Below are 16,922 nucleotides of genomic sequence, written 5' to 3' on the forward strand. Positions count from 1 at the left end.
ACCGAGGCTGAGGGTTCTCATTGGTTAACAAGCCAACGCCTTGTACAACATCAAATCGATTATACAAGCGCTTATCAGTCACACCACACAGCGACTTTACTAGGTATACGTATAGCCTATAGCGAGATGAATGACTCGTCTAGCGTAACGACCATAATTCCTAACTCGACCTCCATGGCCCCTTTCGGCTAACTGGACCGGCTGTTAGCAAAGGGGCGCCGGTATAGATCGTCCTGACCTCCCCACCCAAGAGTACCTAATTAGACATCTCTATAGTAGGACTCATACGCCTCCTGGGTGGCCTCTACTATAGCCGTACAAAGTCGCCAACACGGCTTCAGCGAAGATATGCTGTGGTGGCTGGCTTCTTACTGTGCAGTGCAGTCCAAGGCATACGTCCACACATGCCCTCCATCCTCCTATCTTTCTGTCACCCGGGAGTCGCGAGAGATAAACAAGATCGCACAGGTTGATAAATGCCTCAATAGCAGAAGAAGAAATGCTGACGATAACACACAATGGGTAACTACTCTCTTATCGAACTTTTGAGATGCACTTCTCTCGTATTCCGCCATTTTTCTCTCTACTAGTCGTGAGGATTTGGGCGAGCTAAGCACCTTCTATAGCTATCGTATCGAGGAATTCCAATTCCTCATTCTCTGTGCCACTGTTAGGCCGTTCCTGCCGCCAGGGACGTTGCACTTGCTAGGCAGGAGCGGGAGTGGAGGAGTAGGCAGGAGCCAGCTGGGCTGGCCTGCCTACTCCTCAGCAGTTGTTTCATCCTCTCTCATGGGAGATGTCTTAGCTTAGATAGACAGACTTCATTACAGCCACCACCTTTGAATTGAATAAGAGTGTCTAATATTCTATGGCACCACTTTTGCGACGACAGACCTCAATCTAAAACACCTCGAGATCGCTGACTAAGATAGGGATATAACAAATATGATAGCTGCTTCACTCTCGCGTTCCTCCACTTTGGCTTCGTGGGTAATCCTACCGATGGTCTGCCCACCCCTCCTGCTGAGACACTCTGAGTGCCCACTATTGCTGGAATCCAGGTCTATATGGCTGCGTGCTGCTGGGTCTCGAAGGGCAGGCCAAAAGCAATGACACCCACTCCCATCCACATGCCCGCAGAGACATAGATGGGGACGACTGTAAAGTCCGAGAACGTGCCAATCAGACTGGCGCAGAGCCCACCAAATCGCAGTAACGTGGCTGCCATACCTGTGCCCAATCCACGGTGGGGGGCGGAGTAGCTTTCTGGTGTGAACGCGTACATGATGGCGTATTCTGTCAGGGGAGCAAATGAGTTAGACCTTGAAATGAAATCCCGTCTTGTCTGAATCTCTTGCGGGGTTCGATTGCTGGTGGAAGGGGTGTAGACTCACCAAAATTGCCCCATAGTCCGCTGATGCATGTAAAAGCGAGGTCGGCTGCTGGAGAACGAGCAGCCGTGTAGGAGAAGAGGAACACGCCAGTGATAATGGCAGAGATACCCATCATGTACCGGCGACCCAGACGTGTTTGTACGGCAAAGGCTGCGGCCAATGGGCCTACAACTCCAACTGCAGATGCAATACAGTAGTTGCGATATGTCTGGTCGAAGGATGCATCGTTGGTGAACTTCTGTGCGAGGTATGTCGGGAGAAAGTTGAAGTAGAGAGGGTAAGCAATACTACAGGAATAGACACAAGCAACAATTAGTTGATCAGATCAAAAGCGGTTATCAAAAACGCATTCTTGCCACGCGTGAGAAGGGAGTAGTGCTTGCTTACCCAATAGTCAGCCAGATGATCCAGATGATGGTGGTATGCTGGGCGAGTTTGCGGGTGGCGAAGAGGTTCTTGAAATTGGTGGATTTGAAGTCTTTCAGATTCTCTTTCAGAATCTGTTTCCTGCTGAGTCCCTGTCGGCCTGACTCCTCAGGACTGACGATAACACCTAAGTTTGTATCGATCTCTTGCAGCATTTCCAGCCTCAGGGGCTCAGGCTTGCCGTTTCGTCTGGCCACATAATTGACAGCCTCCACGGCCTCAGCGTCCCGATTCTTCGATAAGAGATACCGTGGCGACTCGGGCATCTTGAATATAAACATGCGGATAAAAGCGAAGGACAGGGCCAACGATCCGAGTGTGAACATGACATAGCGCCTGTGGATGAGAAATTAGACACCAACGACTAGGACAAAACAAACAGTGGAGGGTGTCATTTACTTACCAGCCCATATTGTCTTCCCTGCGGCACGTCTCTGGTGTAGAACCTGTTGGACAGGTGAAGTTGGCGATAAAGACCCAACCGATCAGCGAAACGATGACTTGCCCAAAGTTCCACCAGGCAGACAATGCTGTGAGCAGATACTGGTGGCTTCCAGGGACAAATTCAAGGAAGATCATTGAATCGACGGGCACATTACCGCCGGCGGCAGTACCAATGATGGCCCACATGACACAAAACCCGATAAAATTGTTCACCCCTCCTACAGCCAGACCAAAGATACCTCCAATAAGCAGTGTAAAGTTGAAGGCGGGTTTGCGGCCAATGAAATCTGCAGAGATACTCCAGAAGGAAGCACCGCATATCAAACCGACGTAGTAGGCGATGGAACTGTATGCGACACGGGTGACATTAGGCAGCTCGAGCCTGACTGCAGGTTGAATGGTACCGATTCCCTGAGACCAGCTGTCATGGTTGAACATCAGCAATCTTTCCTTTCCCCTTTTTTTAATCCCTCGGACGTGTCCTAAGACCACTCACAAGTTGTCTGTAATCCATCCAAATCCCGTCACGACAAAGAGTTCGTACTGATAGCGCCCCATACCGATTTCCTCCATGCACTTGCTAACAAGCTCCGACTTGAGACGGTATGAATCAGTGATGGAGTTGCCGTAAAACTCTCGATTGGCCTCATCATCAGAGTCGCGGAGTTTCTCCATGGTTCCTGTGATGCCGGACTCGACCCGTATGGGAGCGGTGCCGATCTCTTCGTCGGTCTTCTTCTCAACAGACATCTTGGAGTCTTTATAAAAATCGCAACGCAGTCCGTGGAGGTTTGGAGTCAAGCAGGGAGATTGTAGTTGGACTTGCGATGGTTTAGAGGTTGGTCATGACACTTATAGTGTTTATTCTTTGTCTGCAGTCATCTGTGCGAATGGCGTCTTTCCTACTGTGAAGTAAGTTGTGTTTAAGCGATAATCCTGCGATAATCCTATCAAAGTTTGGTGTGTGTATTTCCCTATCTGCAGCAGGGATGTAAAATCCTTCCACACTCCAACATGTGCATACGCATATACGTATGCGCACGGAGTAAGTCGCTCCAGGGATGACGGGCGGTGGTTGGATGAAGCCAAAGAGGCGGGGATGGGCACGGGTAAGGTGATGCTTGTTCTGGATGCTTGATTTTGGACGGTCGCAGCACGGGGTTACTTTTCCCGAGGGCGAACCAAAGATGGGGGGGTGATCATCAAAGTTTACTGATCTCCCCCTTGACCGGTCGAGGTTCGGAGGCGCTTGACAAAGGTGGGCGGAGACTCCTGGTCAATAACATCTAGGCCTCGTCGATTGAGACCGAGGCATATAGTGGTGCCACAGTGTTCTAGACTGGTATTGTGCCTTTCCAGAACATTGTGAGACACTAGTTATCATAGTACACTGTGCCAACGTGTAGCGTTATGAGAACGTGGGGAGAGAAGCGCATGGGTCACGGGAATTGTCACTTTAAGCGAACCTATGGAAGTTTTGATGTAGATGCAGTTCTTGTCGCAATATCAAAAAAGAATGAAGCTTCATAAACCACTGATACATGACGCTAATAAAAACTACCACTGGTTCTCCTTGTAGCGATAGGAATGGGCCAGAAGGACACCGCTGCGCATACAGCAGAATATAGGACAAGCAACAAGTTTATGCCGTGACCGCAGAAGGACCTGGCGCCGCCGTGGCAAGTGATGACTTGAACGCGGTTGCAGCACCGTAGCTCTGCTTGTAACTCCCTCCAACTGCACCTTCAACCGTGATGGGAGGATATTTGGCTGGTTCGCCTTCTTTCCGGCAGTTAGGAAGGCATTCAATCACGTAGTCGGGGTTACCGCTGTAGAAGAATGGGATCGAGTATCGCTCTTTTCCAGACTTGTTGATGACTCGGTGAAGATTGGAGATGTACTTGTCGTTGGACCTAAGGATGATTAGCGGTGAACTATAGCTACTGGGTCATAGACGTATTTTTTCTTACCATCTCATGAACATGTTGCCCAAGTTAACCACGTAGGCACCTTTAATTGGTTCAACCTAGACCTAGGTCAGTTGCTTCTCAGGGACGATGGATTACTTGGGCAATGACTTACATCGAGCCACTCGTTCGTGGTTTTTTCGTAAACTTGAAGACCATCAACCTCGTCTTGCATCAACAGCGTCACAGATCCGAAATCAGTGTGTGCGCCAATACCTCTGGAGATCTTTTCATCGGAATCCGGTGACTGTGGTGGATAGTGCAGCAGCCTCAGTGTAGCCACAGCGTCGGTGGTGAAGCCTTTGAAGTATTCAGGGTCGAGGTCTAGGGTCTGAGCGAGGACAACCAGCACATCCCTTGCCAAAGCATGCATTTCTCTGTAATATCGCATCGATGTTTCTCGAAAGTTTTCGACATTGGGAAGTCCCTCAGGCCAGAAGTTGGGTCCGCTGTTCAACTTCTTCTGTACAAAATAAGGATGATCTTTGCTGATTTCTTCACCAATATAGTAGCCTTCCTTTAGATCTGGGGAGGTGCCAGCCTCGAGAATCTGGGATCCGATCTTTTCGTAGCCTCTGTTCCAGGTGTTTTTATCTGTCGAGAGTCAGGTTTGTGTTGTTGCCGCCGCCCACGGACCAGGATTGCACACCTTTGAGAACCTTTTCCTTTTCTTCTTGTGGAAGAGCAAAGAACTCTTTTACACATTTGAGGAGGTCTTGTTGCAATTCGGCTGGAACACGATGACCTGTGATCTGGAAGAATCCGTTGTGCAAACAGCACTTTCTGACCTCCTCAACCAACTTGGCTTTGGCAACCTCATCGTCGCCATAGAATACTTGATGCCTATTAGCGGTTACATGCCAAGACTAGATCAACAACTATCTTACCAGAGAAGTCCAAGATGGGGGGAGCCTGTGCGATAGTCATATTGTCGATGGGTTCTTTAGTGGGAGTTGATGGCGGTAAAGTCGTGAAAGATGTGCTTCTTTGTCCACGCGGCCGGTTTAAGAGCCAAAACTTGTAAGTGTTTGTCCTTTCTTAACAAACGTACAGAAGTCTTGTATCTCGGTTTATTCACAAGAGGTTGTACGTTCGTACAGACAATGACGGTGTTGAGATGAACATCAGGTGACCTTGAAACGATAAGAATTGGGCACAGGTCGGTATGACTTTTGAGCACACACCACACAGAGAGTCGAACAACCACGTCTAACTCTCTGCATGACAGTTGTTCGAAATGGCCCAAAGGTGGGAGTGGGACAGAGATGCATGGTTCCACCCCCGGCTAAAAAGTGGAGGAGTTTCTGTTATCTCAAGGTTTATTCATGACTTTGACTAATCGATGGTCCCGCCACCCGACGTCTCCAAGACTTCGAGACTTCAAGACTCCAATTGTACGACTTTGACTGCACAAACATTTGGTACGGCTGAAGTCGGCGATATCTCGCCCTTTGATCTCAATAATAATCCAATGCTATACTCTTTTGGTTCGTCAATACCATAGATATCTCTTTGAGGTGATATTCTATGGTAGGTTCCCACCTATTCAGTCTCTCCACCAGCAACATCATCACCACTGATCACCTTAAAGCACTGCCTGTAACACTCCTTGCCAGTCATCTCTGCAAAATGAAAATGTATCCAACCAACAGGTTCCAAAGTCACACTCGCGATGGCATGGCAGTGAGCTTTCTGATTGTGGCCTCAACTGCCTGGACCCACTTAGCAAGTCCAGCCTTGTGAAGGGCTTGTTTGAGCTCCAACTCCGATGTTTTCGAACCGGTCTGTCGAACCTCTTCGCGTCTGGCTACCAGTTGAGGGTCTTTGGAGAGTAGCTGCAGGCAGAACTGAGTGTATGCGGTACAAAAGCAGTTCCAATGGTCGCCTGAACTGACGTCGATTTTGTATCGATTTTCTCCGATGCAGGGCCGGAGAAGACTAAACACATACTCAATGATGCTTTCAAAGGTAATGTTTTTCGATTTGCTCAAATCGAAGAGCCTTTGGGACAGGCCCTGCAAGAATTTTCTGCGGTCATTCTGGAGCTTGTCATTGTTGTCCTGATGATCGATTGGACCTTGGCCATTCATTGCATGCGGTCTTGGTTTAGGTTGACCATTCGGACGTAGCGCACTTGTGAGGTTTTGGTTGATGGGGGCCTGCATCATCTCCCTGCCCATTGATCGATGCTGGGCAATGGAGGGATTTTGAAGGCGTGGGGTTGAATCTGGCTCGGTCCAGCCCTGGGAAGTTGCAATAGGTGCAGGCGAGTTGTGGTGGTAGAGTGGAGACTGGCTGTAGGCACTGACTGTGGTGGCAGGTGTGAATCCTGGGCACACCGGAAAGATACCCTGAGGATTCGCTACCATAGCAGACGTGGGCTGTCGATACCTTTGTGAGAAGCCGCCGTAAGCATTCGTGGGAAAGGCATATGAGCTATAGGCGTATGCCGGAAAATTGCCTTGGGGATCGGTTGCAAGGACAGGCATCGGTCGATGATGTGTCTGAAAGACCCCATCAGTATTCATAGCAAAGTCACTTGGAGGCTGGTTGGCTCGTGAATAGACAGCAGCAGTTGGTGTTGAATCAGGGCCCGCCATCGGCCCAGCATGTTGGAATGGGGAGCCTAGGGCCCTCGGTTCCAAACTAGGTGAGGGCCGGTGCATCGGGGGTGCGTAGCCCATAGGTCCGTAGGCTGGAGCTGCCGACGCACTGTGAACGTCATGCATGTTCGTGTTCAAGCGGCCTCCTGGTGGCAGTTGGACAGTCGCTGTTGAGGAGGTTGGCGTCTGTCTGTTCGGTGGAACAACATGCTTCGGTGCGACTGTCAGGTTGTTTGGTGCAGGCCTCGGAGGAGGGGCAGGTGGATGAGTTGCTGGTGCTGTATATGCTTTGGTTCTTGGCTTTTTGACTGGTGGTTCTGGAAGTTGTTCAAGGGTTTCAGGAAGTGGTGTGGGGACAGATGCATTGACATGGGTGTACATTTCTGTCATTGTGCGTTTTCTCTTGTTGGAAATTGGTTCAAGAGGATTCTGTGCAGCTTTGTCGTTAGAAGTTAATCTGCAAGTGGACGCCGTGACGCCAATTCTCTCCATTATCGCTGCTTGTGATCTGGGAATGTTGGTAGGAACATTGTGTAGTTGAGCAGGCGTATCCAAAACTGGGGCGACGGCCTTTGTTTCACGTTTGCCAGATCTGTCGCCAGCTGTTTTACTGGAGAGACTAGCAGCAAGTGGATGGAAGACTTGATTCGATTTGACAGGTAGCGTGGCTGGCGCAGTTTGCTTTTGCTTCTCTGGGATGCTTTGTCGGACACTGGCCGGAGGCAGGAGCGCAGCAAGGAGGACAGCCGGGTCTTCTTGTTGAAGAAAGTTCTCAGGAGCGTGCACTTCAACTGCTGTTGCAGATTCTGCCTTTTCAAGGGCTTTTTTGAAGTCGTAGAAGGAGACATCGTCGGTAATCTTGGTGTTGTTTTCCAGGAGCCTGGTGGTGATGCGATACTGCTCATCGAAGTTGGGGGTCTCAAAAGTAGGATCTTCAAAGGTGGCGTAATAATTGTTTTGTTCGACTCGTATACGGCCGTGGAATTTGCGTTTAGACACCGGGTCTTCTTCGAATGTGAAGCTGTCCTCGCCCCATCGATGGCACAAGTAATCTAGACAGAAGGTTAGTGAGTGATAAAGGGTAAAGGGAGGAAGGAGAGGGGAACAAACCTCGTTTAGACTTCATCTGAGTTGCATGATCCATGGCATCCCAGTCATCAGGTTTCGGCATACCAAAGACCAGGGTCTTGCGAAAGATGATTGTAAGGTGGGTGGGAGGTGATCTTCGTTCTTCTTGAAAATCTGCTGCCCAGACGTAACCTGGGGGCAGTGGCGCGGCTGCGTCAACGTCCTGTTTCCTGGTATGTCTCATGGTTTCGCAGGAAGGATGAACGACCAGAGGGGGATCTAGGAATGAGCGAGAGGAGACTAAGCTCGAGGGCGAATGAGGGATGTGGGTAGGAGATGGAAAGGGGGGCTCGAACGTTGAGAAGCAAGAGTCTTGATGAGTGCAAGATGAAGGAGACAAAGTTGAAGAACGAGAAGTCAGGTTGGTTTGAGAGATCTCGCAGAGACTGGATGAAGAGTTGACAACAAACAGATCTGGGGAAAGAGTGGTTTGGGGAAAGGGGAGGTGCGAGTAAAGGCTTGGCAGGGAGATTCTGCCTGGTTCAACACGCTTCTGAGCGTAGACTGCGTGTTGTTGACGAGGACGAGAGCAAGCAAGGCGTGAACGTGGACGTGGACGAGAACGTGGACGTGAATGAGGACCTCTCGGGTCATTCACGCTATCTGGGGTGCTCATGGCTGGGGAAGCTCTGCCGGTCGCCATTCATGGGTCACCAACGATCGTGAAAGTACCTATAGTCAGACGCAGAATGACAAGTGGAAAGGACAAAAGCAGCAGCAGCATTAGCGGCGGATTTGGTGGCTAGTGCCTGAACTCTCTCGTAGATCATTGTGTTATTGGCTTGTAAGGCCACAAACTTTTTCATTTTTCTTCCTTGACCCTTTTTTGTCCAACAATGAATGACACAACCTCTTTTCATGAGAACAATAACAACTCGACACAATAAAGACCATTGTCGACCAACCTTGATTTGATATCGAGATGAATCAACCTTTGACGCCGACGTGAGGGTTGATCTCGTCTGGATAGGGGTTGAGCTGAGGTCGCTAAAGTGAAATTCTGGCATGATAGAAGCAGAAAGAATGATAGGGTCTCCAAACACACTGAAGCCCTTTGACCACGAATAAGGACGAATTCAAGTGTGGCAATATCATCACGTTCTGTCACATTGCCCAGCAGGACGTACAGCTAAAAAAGAATAAAAACACATCTTCATATACCTCTTATCCAAAGGTTGGACCATAGAGAAGTATACAAGTACAGAATTTCGAAACGGTGTCAAAGAAAGGGACGTTGAACTTTGGCCAGTAGACGCACGAGAAAAGCGCATCAAGGGTTGGCAATCGCACAACTAGAAGGGGCAACTTAAGCGGCCGGGAGGACCCATCAGGCCTGTAGTTTACACGTGTGCGTATACTGTATACCTGAGACTGTCCTTGCTTAGGGATCATGCAAAGTACAACGTGACTGAGTGACTTAACTCTCACTGGAATCTCCTGCCAGCGGGAAGGTCTTTAGCTTAAAGCCGAGGTAGAATGAGTCATTGTGGATTGTGCTTCGGCGATAGTGAGTCGTTCTTGCCTTCCCAGTATGATGCGGGGAGGCAGGCGTGGAGATAACAGAAGCCGATTACAGACTCCGTGTCTCAACAACATACCACCCACAACTTCATCCAGTTCTCAATAATCATTGTGATATTTCGACATTGAGCTAGGTGGAGACAACGTCCTAATTCGTCTTGGTATGTTCTTTGGCCATCGAAAATACTCTTCGATCTCCACCACTATATAAAATCCGCTCGTCTCAATTAATGCCACTTACGATATCATCTTCCTTCAACTCTCCTCTACCCACGATACCCTTCAGAATCCTGGTTCACCAAAAATGGAGTACGTCAACCTCGGAAAGTCTGGCCTGAAGGTCTCCAAGGTTATCCTGTACGTACCATAGTCAGCAGCACGTGACAGCTTCCACGAGTACTAATCGTCCCAGGGGAACCATGAGCTATGGCACACCAGAATGGCAAAAATGGGTCCTTAATGAAGAGGATTCGTTGCCACTGCTTGAACATGCCTACAAGGTTGGCATCCGCACGTGGGATACCGCCGACGTCTACTCGCATGGTCAATCCGAAAAGATCATTGCCAAGGCAATCAAGAAGTTCAATATCCCTAGAGAGAATCTGGTCATCCTCAGCAAATGCTACTTTGGAGTCACTCCTGATACTCCAGGTGCACCAATCTCCGCCGTCTCCATCAACGATGGCGAGATGGTGAACCAGATCGGTCTGAGTCGGAAGCATATCCTCGACGCCGTAGATAAGAGTATTGCCAGACTGGGTACCTATATTGATGTCCTACAAATCCACCGTTTGGATCGCGACACCCCAAGAGAGGAAATCATGCGTGCCCTCAACGACGTCGTCGAGTCTGGTAAAGTACGCTACATTGGTGCTTCGAGCATGGCCGCATGGGAGTTTCAAGAACTGCAGAATATCGCTGATCGTCACGGCTGGCATAAATTTATCTCCATGCAGAACTACTATAACCTGATCTACCGCGAGGAGGAGAATGAGATGATACCCTACTGCAACCACACTGGAGTCGGCCTAGTTCCATGGTCCCCCGTCGCACGAGGTGCCTTGACCCGTCCATACAACAGTCGAGACACCACTCGTGAGAAGACCGATGCTTTTCTGAATTTTCTGGTCAGATCACGCAACGACAAGGTAGATGAGGAGATCATCAACCGCGTCGAGGAAGTGTCTAAGAAAATTGGTAAGAGTATGGCTCAAGTGGCCATTGCCTGGGCATTGTCCAAGAAAGATGTTACTCCAATTGTTGGCTTGGGTTCAAAGGAGAGAATTGATGAGGCAGTCGAGGCCATCAAGGTCAAGTTGAGTGAGGAAGATATCAAGTACTTGGAAGAGCCATATATGCCCAAGAAGCGACAAGGATATTGAGCTTGAGCTGAAGCTTCTAGGTTGAATAGCACAAAAGTAGGACAAGAATACATCTAATCAAACACAATAATGGTTAGGTAGTCTAGTTATGGCATGGATGTTCCAGAGCGATTGCAAACTGTGTCCCTTGGTGTGAATGTTTTCAAATCATCTTTAATATTCTCGTCATCTCCGTTCTCACCATCAAGCACCTATGACTCTAATCATTGTGCTTGTCTTATGAATCAAATTACCTCCAGAACAAGTACTGGATCGTCGACTCTGGTTGCAATGGTCACATCGCAAACAGCAAGCACTGGTTTTGGCACATTCATGCCGGTCTCCTATGCTGTGAACACTGCAAGTGAAAATGGAAAACTCCATATCAAAGGAAAAGGAACTGCCAGGTGGACAACGGAAGGCATGACTTCCAACCTCGTAAACTAGGTGATTATTGGTAGTTAGGTAATAATAATGCAAGGCCTTTTGGTTCGCAATTGCCCATGACCATTGCTTAGATTTGACGTGATTTGTGAATGATCTCAGAGATCCTTGTACTTGTACTTGGCGATCCCAAGAATCAAGAATCGACGACCTACATCTGAGCCATGATATACTTTGCTCCTACTTGTCCACAGTAACCCCCATGGCTGAATCACAGAAAGATTCTAATAACATGATGGTGATGGATCTAGCCATCGAACCAGAGTTGGGCATGATACCAATATCTGACTTTTCAAACCGGGATATTTCTTCTACATGGATTCACACCACCAATGCCCTCAAAGGCAGGCCAAGCGTAATATGGCATTTCTTAGATGACACAGATGAAGAATAAGATACCCAAAACATAGCCAGTCAATTACTCAGCGACCCAAACGGCAGCCATGCCCCTATACGAAGAAGACAGGTCAGTATAGACTCGAAGGAAAAAGGCGATGTCGTGGTGGGAGAACGGCGGGGACAAAATAGCAGGCAACTCACATTCCAGTTCCAATACACATACTAGTGACACCAATCTTCTTACCCGTCCGCTTCAACTCAGTGAACAGGGTACTGACTTGACGGGCACCAGTGCAACCCAGGGGGTGGCCAAAGGCAATAGCACCGCCTTTGGGATTGACCTTTTCAAAGGGAATGCCGAGTTCCTTGACACACCAGACGGCCTGACTGGCAAAGGCCTCGTTGATTTCATAGATGTCGACCTTGTCAGGGGTCAGGCCGGCCTTTTGAAGGGCAACGGGGATGGCCTTCCATGGACCAATGCCCATCAATAGGGGCGGTACACCGACAATTGACGACGCGACGTATTTGCCCAGGATGGGCTGGCCTAGTCGTTCGGCTGTCGATCGCTTCATGAGCAAAACTGCCGCTGCTCCGTCGCTGACCTGCGATGCATTGCCGGCGTGGATGGTTCCATCTTTGGCAAAGGCGGCGCGGATCTTGCCCAGAGACTCAACTGTGATTCCTGGTCGGACACCATCGTCTTTGGACACTGTCACGGTCTTCTCCTCATCGGTCTTGGGGTCGGTGTATTTGACTGTGATAGGGGCAATTTCTTCATCAAAAAGTCCAGCCTGCTGCGCCTTGAGAGCCTTTTGGTATGAGCTTGCAGCAAAAGTGTCCTGATCAATACGGGTGACTTTTCGGTCTTTGGCCATTTGCTCAGACAAGACACCCATGGGCACCTTGCAGTTGGCGGCCTCCATGTGATTTTCCAGCAGATCACTGAACTCAGTGACTGCGCCTGGTCCATATTGGCTGGACATGGACTCGACACCAGATCCAATACCAATTTCAATCATGCCAGCCTTGATGGCGTTGGCAATGTCAACAACGGCTTGCAGACCCGAGGAGCATTGACGGTTGAGGGCCTTGACGGCGGTGGACTCAGGGAACCCTGCCACTAAGGCGGCGGCCCGGTATTCAGTGGCACCGCCACCTGGAGCCAATACACATCCAGTGGCAATATCTTCAACAAGCGCTGGATCGATCTTGGAGCGTTCAATGAGGTTCTTCAAGGTCAGGGCAAGGAGGTCTGCGGCAGCGGTGTCTTTCAGGAGACCTTTGCCACCTTTGGTGAAAGGAGTGCGGAGTGCGCATGTGACAACGACATCATCGGGAGATTTCTGGAGAAGGGCTTGAGCAGGGTTGCCGCCGGTCAATTGGGAAGAGACTTGGGATAGTCGTTCTTGTGCTTTGTTTGGTGCTGGAAGATCATGTTAGCTGGCTGTCAGAAACGAGAAGAGGAGGACTGGATCTGTTTGGGATCAACGGTTGTGGTGGAAATTACCTTGTGCCATTGTGAGGGGATGAGAACGGTACAGGTCAGATTGGATGAGTCAAAGATGTGGAATATAGAAGAGAAGAAGAAGAGCAGAGTGGAAAGGATTTATGATTACTCGAACATGGCTGAGATTTTAGTGTCCCAAGAGACCATGGGATGGATTACCATGGATACAGTGTCGGTGTCGGTGTTTCTGAATGCATGTGCGCGAATGACACGGACGCTGCGTTTAGATGGAAAAGACCGAGGCATTTGGAGGAATCACGTGGATGATGATGTCATGCGTATTGGATATTACAATCCGCCCTATCTTTCACGTGACTGTTCTCAACAGCGGAGCATTAGTCTCAGTATGACATTTGATATTCAGGAAATAATTCGCATCGGACCACAAGGACCTCTACACTCATGAGCCCGCCAATTGCTCGCTGGCTTGCCCACCATGTCGACAACGACACAAGCTACCAGAGCAATGGCATTCCAGCGACACTGCCGATCCGGGCTTACAACCCATCGCCCTAACCTCCCCATCTACCGCCACGCTTCAAGCTCCTCATCCTCCTCTCCATACTCGCCCTCCAACTTCACCCGCCAATTCCCCTCTAACCGCAAAGGAACCAACAACTCATCCTCACACTCCCATACCCTCGGAGCCCCTCGGCCTACTTGGGCTCACCCACGAGCGTCGCGCGGTATGCCGATGGACATTCCCGGCTCTAAGCTCACGTTCTGGGTGTGGGTCAAAACGCTCTTTGGACATGTACCGAAATCGAATTTCAAGCCCGCACCTTTCCACGTAAATAATAACCCGTACCGGGCGCGCAAGCAGTGGCCGCCTGACTTTCGAGAGTTGGATCCAAAACGACAATTTCATTTTGAGAAGACGTATCGGAGACGTGCGGCGCTGAAATGGGCGCGGCCCACTTGGAATAAAAGTATTAAGATCCTGCAGCAGACGATGATTACGATGACGATTTTATACTTTGTGTTCTTTCTGGAACCGGCACATGGAGAGGGAACGCCGTTTGATGGAGTATGTTTGTTTCCCGAGTATTGGTTTATGAGTGAATGAATGACTGACTGACATTCGATGCTTCTAGTTTCGAGTTTGGTTTTTCGACAAGATGAAGAATTTGGGTCAGCTGCCTGAGTCGACACGATATGAGGCAGAGAAATTAAGCGATGAAGCAAAAAGCAAGCTGAAGAAATCGGACAGTGAAGAGATTGAGTCTTCTCCAGTTGCAAAAGCTTGACAAATGAGCGCGGTGTATTGCTTTGTATCGACTACTTCTCTACTCTACTCTAATCTTTGATGCGGCAGTGGAGCTATGTGGAGCTACGACACCTTACCTATTCACCTCCCTTCCTCTCGTCTCTCTTCCTCGCGTCACCTTGTATGGCCAACTCTACGGCGATCCGTCTCCTTGAATATCCCAGCGATATTGCACATTGTCTTGGTCGGCATCCTTCTCTCCCTTCTACTCGTCGAGGAGTTTAGGCTTTGCCAAGCCCAACCAGAACTAGTAGGGCAATGTTCATGACGACCAAGACAAGCCAGATGAGGGCAGCGAGAGCGGCAGTCAACCAGTTGTTGCGCATGTTGAATTCCTGGCCACGTTGTTCGCCCTCCAAAGTGTGGACGGTCATGATGTGACTGCGACAGGTAAACCAGATCAAGGGTGCCGAGACAAAGGGCAAAATGACACTGAGACAGACTTGACTAGCGGTCAGAGCTTTGTTGAGACCATCACGACCAATGGCACCAGCAATGACAATACTGGGAACAATGCTGATTGAACGGGTGATGAGTCTGCGCAACCATGGCTTGATCGTCCAATGAAGCATACCTTCGGACACCATCTGGCCTGCCATGGTACAGACGATACCGGCTGAGGTTCCAGAGAGCAGCAACGCAATGGCAAAGAGAGTTCCTGCGGCCTTGGACAGATTCTCGTTCAACAAGTTGTATATGCCGAAAAGGTCGGCTTCGGTGGCTTCGGTCTTTGGGTAGAGGGCAGAACCTGAGACGATGAGAATGGCCGAGTTGATAAAGAGGGCAAATGTGAAGAGAGAAGTGGCGAGTTCGACGATGGAATACTTGAGACACGATTTGATGGCATAGATGGAAGGAACGTACTTGACGTCCTCGTCATCCTCTTCGTCGAGCATGATATGGCCATTTTGGCGGTCGAACTCCTTGAGCCGTGGTTGGACGACTCCAGATCCCAGGAAGATGGAATGAGGCATGACCGTGGCGCCGATGATACCGCACGAGAGGTATATACCATTGCCCTCGACGATGGCCGCGGATGGAAGATAACCTTTGAAGACCTGACCAGCAGTGGTGTTTTCCAAGTAGGAAAGTTGAATGCAGAAGCAGATCATGACACCAAGGACCAAACTCATTACAAAGTACTCGAATAGTCGTAGTCGGCCCATGGAGCCATCAGGACGGTAGAAAATGAGGAGCACGAGCACATCTACCAGAGTAATGGCACATCCGGCCACGAGGGGGATGTTGAAAAGCAAGTTTAGAGCAATAGCAGAGCCAATAACCTGTAGGTTGTCAGAACGAACAAAAAACAAAGGGAAAATCCAACGCCACAAGACTTCATCTCACCTCAGCAATGTCAGTAGCAATAATGGCTGCCTCAGCAAAGACATAAAGGATTAGGTTAAGCCATTTGGGCAAATGCTTGCGACAATTCTCAGCGAGATCCAGACCAGTGACACTGCCGAGTTTGATACAGAGGGACTGGAGAAAGATAGCAATGATGTTAGACATCAAGATGATGAACAAATGACGGTATTGAGTAGCAGCACCGGCCTCAACATCGGTGGCATAGTTTCCAGGATCGATGTAGGCGACAGCAATGAGGAAACCAGGGCCAACGAAGCGGGCGTATTTTTGCAAAGTGTTGACACTTTTCTTGACAACCCAGGCCGAGAAAGCGAGAAACGAAGCTGGGCGTGGGCGTGGGCGTTGAAAGTCCGTGGACGAGGATCCGACATGTGCAGCAGACTCGTGTACCACAGGATCAACCTTGACAGAGAGGGTCTTTCCAGACGTTTTAACAGGCGAGTCACTGGGGAGAGTCTGCACCACCTGGATTTGTTCTTGTTGGTCGTTGTCCAAACTTGAATCCAGGTGTCTTTGTTCGCGGAGATTGACTATCCCATTGAGATCTGCTCGTGTGGTCAAGTCCGAGTTCAGATCTTGAGGGTTCTGGTTCCAGTCAGGATGGTCCTCTGTGTTGTCTGGACGAGAGGGACAATTCATGGTGGGCTGCAGCTCTAATATGCAGAGCGGTGCCAGGCAAAGTAATGTAGTTGTAAAAATGGGTCAAGTTGAATTGCGCGTGTGAAGGGAAGAAAAAGAGTGAGATAGAGAGAAGGTCGGGCTCAAGAATGATATACAGCCATTGCGGTTTCTCCCGAAGAGCTTCGCCGACAATTGAGGAGATAGACTCGAAAGCTAGTAAGGTGGCGGTGTGCCAGTACTACGGTTTCCGAGAGATCCTCCTTCGTTACAAGTGACAGGGTTTTGACACGCAGAGCTTGAACTTACCGCTGTTTCGATTCCTGGGGGTTTGCTCTGTTCTAGGCTGGATTCTTTCGTGTTCGGTAGGGCCAGGGATTAATCAGGGATATGAGACTTGATACAAACACAGATGGATCAATTCGCATGGCTGCAGGTTTGCATCTTTGACATCCGATTGACAGACACAGAAGTCGGTTTGGTTTGACATGCTGAACCCTCTCCTGCCCCCTCTAGAACCGAGTTTCGGGGG

General features: G+C 49.5%; 7 protein-coding genes across 7 annotated transcripts; 2 read left to right on the forward strand and 5 right to left on the reverse strand.

Annotated features, from left to right (window-relative positions):
* Positions 1 to 858: 858 nt before the first annotated feature.
* PV10_01480 (uncharacterized protein) lies at positions 859 to 3,014 on the reverse strand (the record flags this gene model as incomplete). The annotated part of the gene is made up of 5 exons (XM_016365697.1): positions 859 to 1,296; positions 1,395 to 1,681; positions 1,782 to 2,156; positions 2,224 to 2,685; positions 2,761 to 3,014. The coding sequence occupies 5 exons, from the start codon at positions 3,012 to 3,014 to the stop codon at positions 1,064 to 1,066; spliced, it is 1,611 nt and encodes a 536-aa protein (XP_016229346.1). The 3' UTR covers positions 859 to 1,063.
* Positions 3,015 to 3,706: 692 nt separating this feature from the next.
* PV10_01481 (uncharacterized protein) lies at positions 3,707 to 5,455 on the reverse strand. Its single transcript, XM_016365698.1, has 5 exons — positions 5,119 to 5,455; positions 4,881 to 5,066; positions 4,347 to 4,825; positions 4,235 to 4,290; positions 3,707 to 4,177 (listed from the first exon to the last, which is right to left on the reverse strand). Exons 1-5 carry the CDS (start codon positions 5,156 to 5,158, stop codon positions 3,907 to 3,909), a joined length of 1,032 nt encoding a protein of 343 aa, XP_016229347.1. The 5' UTR covers positions 5,159 to 5,455; the 3' UTR covers positions 3,707 to 3,906.
* A 437-nt stretch (positions 5,456 to 5,892) lies between these two features.
* On the reverse strand, positions 5,893 to 8,146 carry PV10_01482 (uncharacterized protein; the record flags this gene model as incomplete). Its single annotated transcript, XM_016365699.1, has 2 exons — positions 5,893 to 7,886; positions 7,945 to 8,146. The coding sequence occupies 2 exons, from the start codon at positions 8,144 to 8,146 to the stop codon at positions 5,893 to 5,895; spliced, it is 2,196 nt and encodes a 731-aa protein (XP_016229348.1).
* A 1,327-nt stretch (positions 8,147 to 9,473) lies between these two features.
* On the forward strand, positions 9,474 to 10,990 carry PV10_01483 (versiconal hemiacetal acetate reductase). Its single transcript, XM_016365700.1, has 2 exons — positions 9,474 to 9,840; positions 9,896 to 10,990. Exons 1-2 carry the CDS (start codon positions 9,788 to 9,790, stop codon positions 10,863 to 10,865), a joined length of 1,023 nt encoding a protein of 340 aa, XP_016229349.1. The 5' UTR covers positions 9,474 to 9,787; the 3' UTR covers positions 10,866 to 10,990.
* Positions 10,991 to 11,264: 274 nt separating this feature from the next.
* PV10_01484 (uncharacterized protein) lies at positions 11,265 to 13,319 on the reverse strand. The gene is made up of 3 exons (XM_016365701.1): positions 13,138 to 13,319; positions 11,829 to 13,053; positions 11,265 to 11,737 (listed from the first exon to the last, which is right to left on the reverse strand). Exons 1-3 carry the CDS (start codon positions 13,145 to 13,147, stop codon positions 11,707 to 11,709), a joined length of 1,266 nt encoding a protein of 421 aa, XP_016229350.1. The 5' UTR covers positions 13,148 to 13,319; the 3' UTR covers positions 11,265 to 11,706.
* A 229-nt stretch (positions 13,320 to 13,548) lies between these two features.
* On the forward strand, positions 13,549 to 15,701 carry PV10_01485 (uncharacterized protein). The gene is made up of 2 exons (XM_016365702.1): positions 13,549 to 14,164; positions 14,232 to 15,701. Exons 1-2 carry the CDS (start codon positions 13,574 to 13,576, stop codon positions 14,382 to 14,384), a joined length of 744 nt encoding a protein of 247 aa, XP_016229351.1. The 5' UTR covers positions 13,549 to 13,573; the 3' UTR covers positions 14,385 to 15,701.
* On the reverse strand, positions 14,385 to 16,471 carry PV10_01486 (uncharacterized protein). The gene is made up of 2 exons (XM_016365703.1): positions 15,752 to 16,471; positions 14,385 to 15,687 (listed from the first exon to the last, which is right to left on the reverse strand). Exons 1-2 carry the CDS (start codon positions 16,409 to 16,411, stop codon positions 14,626 to 14,628), a joined length of 1,722 nt encoding a protein of 573 aa, XP_016229352.1. The 5' UTR covers positions 16,412 to 16,471; the 3' UTR covers positions 14,385 to 14,625.
* Between the last annotated feature and the right edge of the window lie 451 nt (positions 16,472 to 16,922).

The sequence above is a fragment of the Exophiala mesophila genome (assembly GCF_000836275.1).
Source record: "Exophiala mesophila strain CBS 40295 unplaced genomic scaffold supercont1.1, whole genome shotgun sequence".
NCBI classification, from domain to species: Eukaryota; Fungi; Ascomycota; class Eurotiomycetes; order Chaetothyriales; family Herpotrichiellaceae; genus Exophiala; species Exophiala mesophila.

What these genes read in the sequence shown, in the direction of transcription:
- PV10_01481 (XM_016365698.1), bottom strand. Translation starts at nt 5,158, where the DNA reads ATGACTATCGCACAGGCTCCCCCCATCTTGGACTTCTCTG. An exon ending in CCACGAACGAGTGGCTCGAT is followed by an intron (nt 4,291 to 4,346) that starts GTAAGTCATTGC and finishes ACCTAGGTCTAG; the next exon opens with GTTGAACCAATTAAAGGTGC. An exon ending in GGCAACATGTTCATGAGATG is followed by an intron (nt 4,178 to 4,234) that starts GTAAGAAAAAAT and finishes AATCATCCTTAG; the next exon opens with GTCCAACGACAAGTACATCT.
- PV10_01483 (XM_016365700.1), top strand. Translation starts at nt 9,788, where the DNA reads ATGGAGTACGTCAACCTCGGAAAGTCTGGCCTGAAGGTCTCCAAGGTT. An exon ending in AAGGTCTCCAAGGTTATCCT is followed by an intron (nt 9,841 to 9,895) that starts GTACGTACCATA and finishes TAATCGTCCCAG; the next exon opens with GGGAACCATGAGCTATGGCA.
- PV10_01484 (XM_016365701.1), bottom strand. An exon ending in ATGTGTATTGGAACTGGAAT is followed by an intron (nt 11,738 to 11,828) that starts GTGAGTTGCCTG and finishes TTCTTCGTATAG; the next exon opens with GGGCATGGCTGCCGTTTGGG.
- PV10_01485 (XM_016365702.1), top strand. Translation starts at nt 13,574, where the DNA reads ATGTCGACAACGACACAAGCTACCAGAGCAATGGCATTCCAGCGACAC. An exon ending in AGGGAACGCCGTTTGATGGA is followed by an intron (nt 14,165 to 14,231) that starts GTATGTTTGTTT and finishes CGATGCTTCTAG; the next exon opens with TTTCGAGTTTGGTTTTTCGA.
- PV10_01486 (XM_016365703.1), bottom strand. Translation starts at nt 16,411, where the DNA reads ATGAATTGTCCCTCTCGTCCAGACAACACAGAGGACCATCCTGACTGG. An exon ending in TTGCTACTGACATTGCTGAG is followed by an intron (nt 15,688 to 15,751) that starts GTGAGATGAAGT and finishes GACAACCTACAG; the next exon opens with GTTATTGGCTCTGCTATTGC.